This window comes from Rattus norvegicus, chromosome 11 (genome assembly GCF_036323735.1).
Source record: "Rattus norvegicus strain BN/NHsdMcwi chromosome 11, GRCr8, whole genome shotgun sequence".
Lineage (NCBI taxonomy): Eukaryota > Metazoa > Chordata > Mammalia > Rodentia > Muridae > Rattus > Rattus norvegicus.
This window is the reverse complement of record NC_086029.1, coordinates 15,571,656-15,584,465: the sequence shown is the minus strand read 5'-3', so window position 1 is coordinate 15,584,465 and position 12,810 is coordinate 15,571,656. Positions and strand designations below refer to the sequence as shown.

The window sequence follows — 12,810 nt, the reverse complement described above, 5'->3', positions numbered from 1 at the left end:
GCTGTATTTCTTGAAAACAAGAACAGCATCTACCACCAATACAGCAACCCCAAACATGCCAACCAAGAATCCCTTATGTAGCTGAGAAATACAGAGGTGGATGCCCACAGCCAACCATTGGACTGAGCAAGGGATCCCCACTGGAGAAGTTAAAGAAAGGACTGAAGGAGCTGAAGGGGTTTGCAACCCAATAGGAAGAACAACAATATCAACCAACCAGACTCCCCAGAGCTCCCAGGGACTAAACCACTGACATAAGAATAGACATGGAGAGACCCATGACTCCAGCCACATATGTAGCAGAGGCTGGCCTTGTGGGGCATCAGTGGTTGAAGAGGCCTTTGGTTCTATAAAGGCTTGATTCCCCAGTGTAGGTGAATGTCAGGGCAGAGAGGTGGAAGGGTGTGGGTGGTTGGGTGAGGGAGCATCCTTATAGAAACAGGGGGAGGAGGGATGGGATAGGGGGTTTCTGGAAGGGAAACCAGGAAAGGGGATAACATTTGAAATGTAAATAAAATTAAATTTAAAAAGAAGGAAAAAAGAAGCCTTCATGCAGTCAACTGTCTCTTAAAAATGAAGAATAAATAAAGATATGTCAAGATAAGGAATTTTAAGAACAATAACCGAGTACTACAGAAGATACTTGAATATATTCACAAGAGAAAGACAGTTTCAGCCATTATAGTATAGTAGAGAATAAATTTCATGAAGGAACAGATTAACAAAGAAAGATTAAGAGGAAAAATTTCAGGTCAAACAAACAGTATGTCTGCTAGTGTCTCACATGAATAGGGAGTAAGAGCAATAATTCATCTGTGCTGGTTAAGCTTAAATGTCAACTTGATGAAATCTCAAATTACTTGGGAGAGGGCCTCTGAGCATTCTGGTATGTGATTATTTTTGTTCATCTTTATTTGGTTAATGTGGGAAGACCCATTCTCTGTGGTTTGTCATGATCTCTGGATTGAGATCCTAAACTCTATGAAAAGGAGAAAATGAGTTGAATAGAACCTTATTGTTTCTCAGATAAGGGTGCAATGTGACCAGCTGTCCATGTTCCTGAATCCTGAGGCTGTGCCCTTAAATATTCGACTACAACGTTAAACTGTGACACAAAATAAATCTTTTCTCCTTTTTATTTCTTTTGTAAAGATATTATATCACTGCAGCCAGAGTTGTAACTATGACAGAAACTAGGTTTAAGAAATGGGGCCATGTCTATTACCATTCAACCTGAATGTGCCTAATCTCATCTGATCTCTGAAGAAATGGGACCATTGTGTGTGTGTGTGTGTGTGTGTGTGTGTGTGTGTGTGTGTGTGTGTGTGTGTGTGTGTGATAAAACTGATTATGAGGTTCTTAGTTCTGTGGAACTAATTGACAGAGTAGCTTGTTTAGCAAAGGAAATGTCAATAAAAGGACAGCATTGAGGGTGGAGTTGAGCAATCGGCTCTAATTGTTAAATGGATTAGCAGCCTGGAAGAGAAACCTCACACACTTGGGTCAATAGGAAAGGTGTTCTTAAAGAAAAACATTATTCCCGAGAGATTCTATCTTGTACAGAAGAAAATTTCTATGAAAGCAGAAAGCCTAAATTGAAGAGGCTCTTTTGTTCATAAAACAACTGCCAAAGAACATGTTTTCCAAGGGTTAGTACACTGAAACAGAGAGAGGTGGAGTGGTGGAGGCAGGTCACAACTTGAGCTGGCACTACAGCTTGACATCGTCTTCAACATAATAAAGGGGATCTGTGACAAATCTATAGCCAACATGATGATAACAAGGAAAATCTTAAAAAATTTCCTCTAAAATGTGTAACAAGACAGATGTGCTTATTCTCTCTCTCCCTTTCAGTGTAATGCTCAAACTGTTTGTCAAGACAAGAGAAAGAAGAGGCATATCAATAAACAGAAGTCACATTGTACTTATCTGCAGAAAGCATGGTTTTAAATTTGAAATACCATCAGGACTCCACTAAGAAACTGTTAAGACTAATTAACACTTTCAGTAGATTAGCAAGACACAAACCTGACATGCAGAACCTGAGAGATTTTTCTATATGTCAATAATTTCCAAGAACAGAACTGGGAGGAAAAACCTTGGCTTTTGTGGATGGTTTGCTATGGCCATGAAGAGATGCATATAATCTTGGTCTATTTATTTTGCACACTGGAGCTTCACATAGTTTACTTTTATATTTCACTGATGTTCTCGTAGGGTCTTCAGAGTTTTCATTGTGGGAAACTATGTCATTTATCAAAACAAGGAAGTAACTGAGACAACACTATTGACAATGTCACAGAACTTTGTAAAGCTTTTAGTTGATATCAGCTTACTGGTCTAATAGTCCATCCAGGATAGCACTTATTTATTCTCTATGCTTTAATCTAATAAATATGTGACAATGCTCTCTTTTCTTCACCCTGTGACTTTAAGTTTCTTAATGCATATTATAGAAATTCTTTTCTGAATCACAACTTTTCTTGGTCTCACAGTGTATTTGTAGAGCATTAGAAACTGTATTATCATTTTTGTTTTTTAAATACATATTTATTTTATTTTAAAATGAAAATGTATTTTATTTACTCTCTTCCCATTCATTCCTCTCATCCCCTCCATGTTTGCTCCTACTTCTCAAATATCTGCAGTCCTTTTCTTTTTGTTATTACATGTATATACAAATCAATCAATAAATAAATATTACCTACTGAGTTTGTTTAGTCTCTCATGTCCATGTATGACTTTCTAGCTTAGCACTTGGGACTGGAAAAACAATGTGGCCCTCATTCCTGAGGATCACTAATTCTCCCTACCTCAGCAGTTATTCGTTGCTTCAGGTTTTGTTTAGAGGCAGATCCCTCTGAGAGTTTCTTCTTACCCATTACCATGTCTTCTGGTATTGTCACTATTGTTTGGCAGCCATATTTTCTTGGATGTAGCTACACTATTATTTCTAGCAGACACAATTTTCCAGAAGACTTTCTGATCCTATGACTCTTAAGGTTTTGTCCCACCTTCCATGATGTTCTTTGAAATGTAGAGGTAGAAGTTGTGTGGTAGATGGATATGTTTGTCTTGAACTCCACAACCAGTATTCTTTGTGTTTTGACAAGTTGTGTTGGTTTTGTAATGGTCTCCATGTGCTGCAATGAGAAATGGTCCGTATCCTCACTGTGTACTGCTCCCAGGATGTGGCATCTTAAACCCACTGGCAAGGGACTTTGATATTGTCCTCTTTGTGTGGTCCTGGTTTTGGTGACTGTCGAGTTTTCCATACCAATCTCAAGCTCATACATGATCACTTGTCAGTGTAGCCACCAGCAGGAACTCTGAAGGACCTTCTGGACTTCCATCAGTGCCATCCTTCCGGCCTGGCACAGGGTTGAAGGATTTCATCCATCCGTGTTGGATCTGGGTTCCACCCTCAAAACTCTGGAAACATCCTAACCGCAACCAGAGAAGATTCCCCAGTAGAACCCCGTAGCATTTTCTGACCAACTGTTCCCTGGCTAGTGAGATGGTGGTTTAACCTTTATATTAGCATGGTATTCTGAGTAATATTAGTGTGACTAAACTGAACATATTAGAATAACAAATTTGTGTGGATATCATAATTGCAAAGCACCTCAAAGCTCACTGGCAATACTCTCTTCAGAGATCATGCCTGAACTGATAACCAGCCAACTACCCAGAGCTTATGAAACATGTTTTGGAGAAAAAAACCCTAGAGTTGACTCATCATTGCATAATTCCTAACAACATTCTTAATATTTATCCTTATAACCACAGATAAATGTAGTTCTCATCAAGAAAACTTCTCTTTGCAAGAGATAGAGTCCAGTCTTACCTGGTACATCTATATCACAAATCCTGTACCTAAAGCTCAGAGATTGTTATAGAAAAATTGTAATAGTCAGAGGAATATGAACTTGCTGTGAGATTGTTTCTTGAAAACTATATCCATGTAGTCTCAACAACATGGCTGCATAAATATGACCTGAACAGTGATGACTCCAACACACAGGCTAACCCTGAATGGGGGGAGCTCTCAAGGCATCAGTACTAGTAAATAATTATAGATAAATAAGGGTTTCTGCAAGTAGGATAAATAGTCTTTTACAGGGAAGAATATACCATTGGTATCCAATATCAAATGGTCAACCCTGAAAACATAAAATGTACATGTACAACTAATAATATCACACAAACACACAGCACACACTCACACACACACCACATTCATACACACACACACACACACACACAAACATACACACACATACACACACACACACACGGACACACACGGACACACATTACATCATGCACATATGCACATGCACACCCTTGCATGCATACACAAACATGCTAAAGAGAAAAAGGCCATGATTTGAAAGATAGAAAAGAGGAGCACATGAAAGGGTTTGGAGGAAGAAAAAGAAAATGGGAAATGCCAAAGTTATATGAAAGCTGGAAACATAAAAACATAATTAAAAAAATTACGGTGGGCTGGAGAGGTGGTTCAGTGGTTATGCACACTGGCTGTTCCTTTGAAGGACTCAGCTTCAACTCCCATGCCAGTTCTGAGAAATCCAATGCCATCTTCTGGCCTGTACGAACCAGACATGCACAGCCTCATGTGCACACCTGCAGGCACAACAGTTATACACACCATTTTAAAAAAAGGAATAAGGGTTTCATTATTTCCACTTGTGAATTATAATATTAATTTTCCCCTTATTTATTTTGACATTGTCATACGGACATGTATAAATTGTACATTATTTTCAAAGAACAAATTGAGCTTTTCTATTTTTATCTTACTTTGAAGAATTTTAATGTTACCCTGATTTGTGGAACATTTGAATCAATCCGAGAATAAAAGCATTAGAACAGAGGGAATATTTGACTTAATGGTTTTATATTAGTGTTAATTTTCTTCAATAATTGTAGCTTTATGGAGAGTCCAAGCTTGTCTCTTGATATTTGTAATACTTCTATAGCTATTGAAAGATATGCTTTTAAAATATAAATAATATTTGCTGAGTAATTCTGAAAGTAGAAACATTCTGAAATGTTATTTTCTTTGCAGTTTTACCTTTAGAATTTTCTGGCTCATTCCAATTCTCATTGATAAGCTAGCAGGATTTCTGCCTTGCATTCTTCCTCTCCCTTTCTTTCTCTCTCAATTTCTCTTTGTATGTGTGTGGGTTGGGGTGGGGGTGGGGTCTCTTGCATCTGTGAACCAGACCTTGATCTGTTCTTTAAAGTTTCACCTTCCTGTGCAATTCTCTCTCAGATGTGTCTTTTCTAATTAGCCTCAAGTCATCTACTTTTACACTTTTTATTTTAGTGAAGGGATCTACAAGAATGCACATATTATAAGTGTTAGAACTCAATTATCACCAAATGAGCTCATTTATCCCGTCAGGATCCAGGTCCATAAAGCAGTACAGCATCACCTCTCAGACATATCTTTGTTCTCTTTCCTAATCCCCACCTCACCAAACACGTTCATTTTAGCAATATGGTCAGGGTCACCACCTTTTGTAATTTCATACATAAAATCATGAAACATTTAGCACTTATATGTGTTTTCTTTCACTGAAAGTTTTCCATATGAGATTCATGTACACAACTGCATTTGTGCTATATTTTCTGTAAATTTTCAGTTTGTTAATTTTGAATGAATATACATTATTTATATAGTCTACTATTGATCAGCACTTGATTCTAGTTTGTGGTTATTATGAAAATACTCAAAGACTATCTTGTTCCCTGCTGTAATGTTCTTTGCAGTGGAAATTCTCTCCTTAATAATAAAATTAATTTAATTAACAGATCTAACCAAACTTATCAAACAAAATTATCTTTGCCAAGTTAGCAGTACACGAACATTTTGAATACTTCAGTTTCATTTTGTCTATCAAATTCTGATGATATTTACTAATATATTGTTCAGATATTTAAATGGGCAATTTGTTGGATTTTGAGGGTCTGAACTCAAAACTTAACCACACCTTTTCAGAAATTGAAAGCTTGTAAAACCCATGAGTGAGCATCAGGGCTGTCTGTCCAGAGATGGTTTACATTTTTATGTTTGGTGAAGAGAAATAGAAAAGGTTTCATTTATAGGCACATGATTTATAGAAGTAAATATAATCACACATTAATTTGCCTGAGATTTACCTGTAGAAAAACTGAAATGGTGAGACTGGAAAACTAAGATATGAAAGGGGCAAAAATCAATGTTGATGTTTACATAGCTTCATAAAATGAAATTATTTTCTATTACTACAAGGATTCTAAAATAAATGGCTAAGTTTTAGGACTACAATAGAAGACACGGGAAAATAAATTTCTCTAGGAAAAATTGAATTAATTGAGTTTTATTTCTTTGTGTATGAATTATCACTGGCACTTTTAGATGGAGAAGTTTGATGCTTTGTTGGACACCTTTGAAGTAGAGGAAATAATCGGGGCATGCTTTGGAAAACTAGTATTAGGAAGACTTGCTATTGAATCAATAAATACTATTGATCTCAATGACCAAATACTTAAAAGCAATTGCACTAAGGATTCTCATAAGATGTGTTTCAAATAATTGCAAGTAGAGTGAAAATAAATCTATCAAGTTACATTTTCAAAAGGGTACCATCAATAGCAATAACGTAATTGTTCCTACATTACTTGAATAAGTTGATATATGTGAATAATACATTATTTTTATTATATATTAGGTTGGTAGTGGTAGGGGGATAGAGGAGTAGAAAAAATAATAACTTTAGATCTAATATCTCAGTAAAGATTTCCTTAAGTTAGGAATGAGTGTCTACTTTTCTTATGAAACTTCTACAGTTTCTTTTCAAACTCTAAACAATAATTGTTGAACTTAACCAGGGATTATATGAAAAGAGAAATGGTAGTTACCTTGGCTATCTTTCTATTGCTGTTAGAAAGCATGAGGATCAAAAAAACCCGTAAAACACTTTATTGGGGCTTACATTTTCAAAGGTTGAGTCCATGGCCACCACAGAGGGGACAATGGCAGGAAGAGGGCATGCACGGCACTGAAAGAGTAGTTGAGAGATCAGAGCTCATCCACAAGCAAGAGGGAGAAAGCTAGCTAGCTGGAAATGTCATGAGCTTTTAAGACCTCAAAATGACATATCAAAACGATAAGATCATACGTCCTAATTGTCCCAAAACATTTCTATCAACTGAAGGCCAAGCACCCAAGTTTTTGAGCCTTTGCGTCCCATTTTCACCTAAATCACCACAATGATGTAGCTGAAAACTGTGTTGTGCTGAGATGCAAATAATGAACAATACAGGGATCTACAGAGAAATAAGAGAAAGTGAATTTCAAGAAGCCAGCAGTTTTAGAAGCGAACAGAACATGCTTAAGGTACTGAAGTGATGACAGGCAGAAATGAGACTAAATATAAGAGACTTTCAACTAGATGTTTAGATTCTTAGATCTAAGTTTTTAAAAAATGTGACAATAATGAGAACTGAATCTACTTTTGAGGCCAACATTTCCAAATTTGCCTTTTACCTTTCTTCAAGATGCTGTTATTACGCATAAGAAGTTTTAAATTCATTTTTAATAGGAATAAAATACTTATGAAGTAAAAGTAATTCCTTTTTTATTTTCTGAGCATTTAAGTTTCTGTGAACTATTAGAAATTTATATGTATTACTTTAATCTTTAGCTCAGGAAATTAAATGTATACATTTTATAGATATGTAATGGGTTTAGAAAAATTAATTCAGAAGATACATGAGGTGGCTGGGGTATACATTCTGGGGATAGTCTTATAAACCTTGTGTTCTAATTACTACAAGTTAGTAAAAGTATATCCTATGAGGACCTCTTCTAAATTCTCTACAATTTTGTTAACAGGAATTATTCCTTGAAGAGAGACAGAGAGACAAAAAACCGGAACTCTTGGAAATTAAATGGAAGACAGAGAAAAGCTTAAATGGTAACACTGTAACACTGGCCCTCCAGTTTCACTTACAGCTTAATTGTGACACATTCTACAACATTTGTCATTAACACAAACATAACAACATAGGAATTAGAACTACTAGTGCTTATTTAAGTGACCATTGTCCATGGATTCTTGTTTTAAAGCCTGTTACTAAAACATCCTGTAAGCCAAGTGCTTCTCCAAAGATCCCTACTTCAGCACACAATGGTACCATTGGGCTATAATGATAAACCGTTTGTGTATTTACAAGACTGTCTGCAACAAACTGCAAATAATTCCCCTGCACATCATTACACAGGTGACAAACTAAACCAACCTTACAGCCAACCCATGTGCAAAGAACAACCCCAAAATACAGTTGTGGTGTCCCCATCAAGCTTTAACAAGAAGGCCCAGAGCTTCTCTGCATTGTCTCCTCTGAACTCTAAAGTCACTAAAGGCTCCTATAATAGGGCTATGAAATCATCATCACCATTATTATATTCCAAATGCCCAGCAACAACTTCGAAAGACTCCCTCTTGAAAAGTTCATCACAGCTCTCTTGGAAATCCTTGGACTCGTCTTTGCCTCATCACAAATCTCAGACATCATCAAGTTTTACCGGTACTTCATCTTTGGAACCTAGCAAAACAAGTCCAAGATCAAGGTTACCCCTCCCGAAGACGCAGACACCATCAAGTATTGACCTTTGCTGGAAATCACCTTCATTGGAGTCTACTCAAAGAATCTCAACATCATCTTCACCTCCCCTCGGCCAACGCGAAACATCTTCCCTAAATATCATCTGGTCTACGCCTTCTTTGGAATCTAGTCAAAGTGAACGTAACTCACAATTATGTAAATCTAAATCACAGAAAGATTCCTCATTAGACTGCCTTTGGACATCTTTATTAGAATCCAATCCAAAACCATTGAGCTCGCCATCACTCACCCACAAACTTCAACGACACAGCTTTCCCCAAACTTCAGCTCTTGAATCCAATCGAGTGGTTCAGAGTTCACCATTATCTGACTGTAAGTCTCTGAAAATTCCTATATCTAACTCTAATAACAATGTTTTTACTTTACCATTGTCCCAAGCAAAATCGAGAAAGTTAGCTCCATCGTCACATTCTTTTCTGCCATCTCGGAGTTTATCAACGTGCCAGCCCAAACCTAAAATTGCAGCTAGATGTGATCCTAGTACCCGGGCCATCAGTGCAACTGTTTGCCATCCCAAGGTCCAGAATACTGCTTCACTCATTGACAAACACAGACTTCGTCAGCTACCCTCAGTTCACACTAAACCAAACATCTCAGGCCAAAGAATACTAAGTCCTAAGCCCTGTATCAAGAGCAAAAATGCCTCAGTCCCGTGTTCCAGACTGCCGAATAAATGTAGCTTTGAAAAGAGTGTGACGTCAGAGGCAGAGAGTGAAGTCCTTTGGTCATTAGATTATAGTCATCCCTGCATTATTAAAGGTGGTAGTCTTCCCGTTGATGTCGTAAATAAAATTGTCAATTCCATCTCCAAGTCTACAATCCAAAAGGATCTCTCTAGGCAGATTCTCTTGCGAAGAATGAGAGGAAAGCCAAATCCTCGTCCTGGTCCCCGCCTTTCATCAACATATTCTGTTTGTTTAGAATGTGCTTCTGCCATAAAATCTCAGTGTAACCATCTTACAGGAAAGAGAGATCCTCGATGCGCGACACTCTTTGTCATACCAACACCCGAGAGTGGCACCGATGGGAAAGCAGACGTGAAAATAATCCTTATCCTTTCTCTACCAGAGACACCTTCCTCATCCTGTTTCCAACTTCCTATGAAAGACAGTCAATCTGAAAATAATTTAGAAGCCCTCGATGATAATCTGGACGTATTAGAGAAGATAACACAATTTTTCCCTGCATCTGAATCTGATTTTATCCAGGGGCTCAAGACAAAGCGAAAATGTTTGGCTGTATCCTCCGAGAGCAAAGATACAAGCCAAGAGCCCCAGTCTATTGACTGGCTGTTGTATGTTAAAAATAGTAATGGTATTCAGTCCCAAACCCAGGTTCAAGGCCCATCCTCCTCCTCTTCTTCCTCTTGCTCCTCCGTTTCCTCCTCTTCCTCTTCCTCTTCTGGACGTCCCTCTCCACCCACTCTTTGCACAGATCCCACTCCAGCTCATGTTCCAGGTTATGTTCTTGGAAAGGTGCGAAGTTATCACCGGTTACCTCCAGGGACCTCCTGGCTTGAGTTCATAAGGGGTTCAAGTTCTGACACCACCAAACTAAGACAATCGACATCAGCCAAAACCAAGCCTGTGAGGTCTCACAATACGAAATGCTTGAAAAAAGGGAGAAGGGAAACCAGCGCATTGCTCAAATATTTCCAAACAAAGTTTCAAAATGAGAAATCCTGATTAAATCAACTTTCTGTCTCTTTGAAACCAATGATTTTTTCTATTTCTTTGACACTAATGCCTGTTTCTCTTACCATGCTTATATTCTTATTGAAAATTATGATTCTGTATATTAGTTGACTAAGTATCTACACAAGGAGAAACATTATTTTTAGAATGTATCTGTCAGTTGGAGGATAAACTTGTATCTTCCTTGCTTATGGCAGAAACTGTGTAACTGCTAATGAATAAGCTTATGGCCACATGTGAGAAATACTCCTCCCACCTGGTCCTGAATGGCATGTTGTTCTTCTACTTCATAAGATATATTAATAGCAGGATTCTTAAGCCAATTTATGCAAATCTGCTTTTCTGGATCTAACAAAAATTCAGGTCTCACTCAATTGGTGAGAACATACAGAAAAGTTCAGTTATGAGCTTGTAGACTCTTCAGACATGGGTTTTAATGTTACTTGCTTATTACTTTCATCTATTCAGCCATTGGGTTGATAAAAAGAATGTTTAAATGATATGATTCTGTTCCAGAATCTAACAATGGATTGCTGGTAGCCCCAAGGCTGATGATCAGTTCCTATGATAAGAATTATTAATTTACAAACCTGTTTCTCCAGCCCATGACATCTCAAACTCAACATGACCTAGACACAATTCTTCATTTTTACAATGATAATTTCCATCTTTACATAGTCACATGGGACTGTTTTCACTACCTATCTCTTAACCTAGGTCATTAACTGTGTAGAACTATTGTTGTGGTCTGTTGCTCCCCCATGTTACTATCATAGTCGATCCTAGTCTTGATCACAGCTATTTGTCACATGGATTGTAGCAATAACCTGTAAACATGCACTTTTACTTCTGAGTTTGAATTTGAGATATAAAAGATTGATACTTTTCCATTGTCTATAATTTAAATCAATCATTGTCCTTTGTTTTGTGGGTATTTAAATTCCTAGATGAAGCATAATAATTTCTAAAAATATAATAATCATCACTGTTTTTATTATTATTAATTATTATTATTTATGTGCATGTGTTTGTGTATGTACCATAGCACTCATAAATTGAGATCACAAGACAGTTTTCTGGAGTCAGTTTTCTGTTTCCTCCATTATGTGGGTTCATTACAAACTCATGTCAGTAGGCTTGCATAACAAGTGCATTTACCACCTGTATCAATTATTGTTCTATTGCTGTGAAGGGGTCCTGTGACCAAGGCAACTCTTATAAAGAAAGCATTTCATTGTAAGCTTTGTAGTTTAAAGTCAATTATCACCATAGTCGAAAGCAAGCAAGCATGGCGCTGAAGCAATAGCTGAGAGTTTTATATCCTGATGTGTAGGGGAGAGAGAGAGAGAGAGAGAGAGAGAGAGAGAGAGAGAGAGAGAGAGAGAGAGAGAGAGAGAGGCAGAGAGAGAGACAGAGAGAAAAACAGAGAGGGGGAGAGACAGAGACAGAGACAGACAGAGACAGAGAGACAGAACAGTGTACAGTGCCCACACCCTCCACACGAGTGACACTTTCTCTAACAATGTCACATGTCCTCCACAAGGTCACGTCTCCTAATCCACCTAAATGTAGTATTAACTTAGAACCAAGCATCCGAGTGTCTGAGTCTAGGTGGGTCATTCTTGTTAGAAGCATCTCAGGGCCAGAACCAGCTCACTCCTGAAACCACAATGCTTTCTCAAAGCGAATTTCTTCTCTCTTGTCTCTGCTCTGTTGCTTCACTACACTGATTTTTTTTACAATGAATAAATTATAGTGAGGGCTTTATCCCTTCACGTGTTTTAAATTCATAGCCTTCTTGTCTGGGAAGAACTACCATTTGTGCATTTTTATCCAAAAAGTGTCAGTTTTTCCTTGGTGTCTTCTGTGAAACTTTCTCTTCTTTAGTGTACACAGACTGGCTTTCCTATGAACATAAAAGGTGCTGCTCACCCATGTGCTGCTCTCAGTTGTGACAGTGTATGACAGTGTGTGACAGTGTATGACAGTGTGTGACAGTGTGTGACAGTGTATGACAGTGTATGACAGTGTGTGACAGTGTGTGACAGTGTGTGACAGTGTATGACAGTGTATGACAGTATATGACAGTGTGACAGTGTGTGACAGTGTGACAGTGTGTGACAGTGTGTGACAGTGTGTGACAGTGTATGACAGTGTATGACAGTGTATGACAGTGTATCACAGTGTATCACAGTGTATCACAGTGTGACAGTGTATGACAGTGTGTGACAGTGTATGACAGTGTGTGACAGTGTGTGATAGTGTCTGACAGTGTGTGACAGTGTGTGACAGTGTGTGACAGTGTATGACAGTGTGACAGTGTATGACAGTGTATGACAGTGTATGACAGTGTATGACAGTGTGACAGTGTGACAGTGTGTGACAGTGTATGACAGTGTATGACAGTGTGACAGTG

At 37.8% G+C, this 12,810-nt stretch overlaps 1 protein-coding gene across 3 annotated transcripts in view; it reads left to right on the top strand.

The window, feature by feature from the left end:
* Csnka2ip (casein kinase 2 subunit alpha' interacting protein) overlaps positions 1-10,412 on the top strand; it is a 126,078-nt gene extending 115,666 nt beyond the window's left edge. For all 3 annotated transcript variants that reach the window (XM_039088758.2, NM_001398859.1, NM_001398858.1), the window contains one exon: positions 7,907-10,412. In XM_039088758.2, the coding sequence (XP_038944686.1) occupies positions 8,202-10,385 (2,184 nt within the window). In that variant the 5' untranslated portion in view covers positions 7,907-8,201 and the 3' untranslated portion in view covers positions 10,386-10,412. The remainder of the gene's footprint in view (positions 1-7,906) is intronic.
* The last annotated feature ends 2,398 nt before the right edge of the window (positions 10,413-12,810 follow it).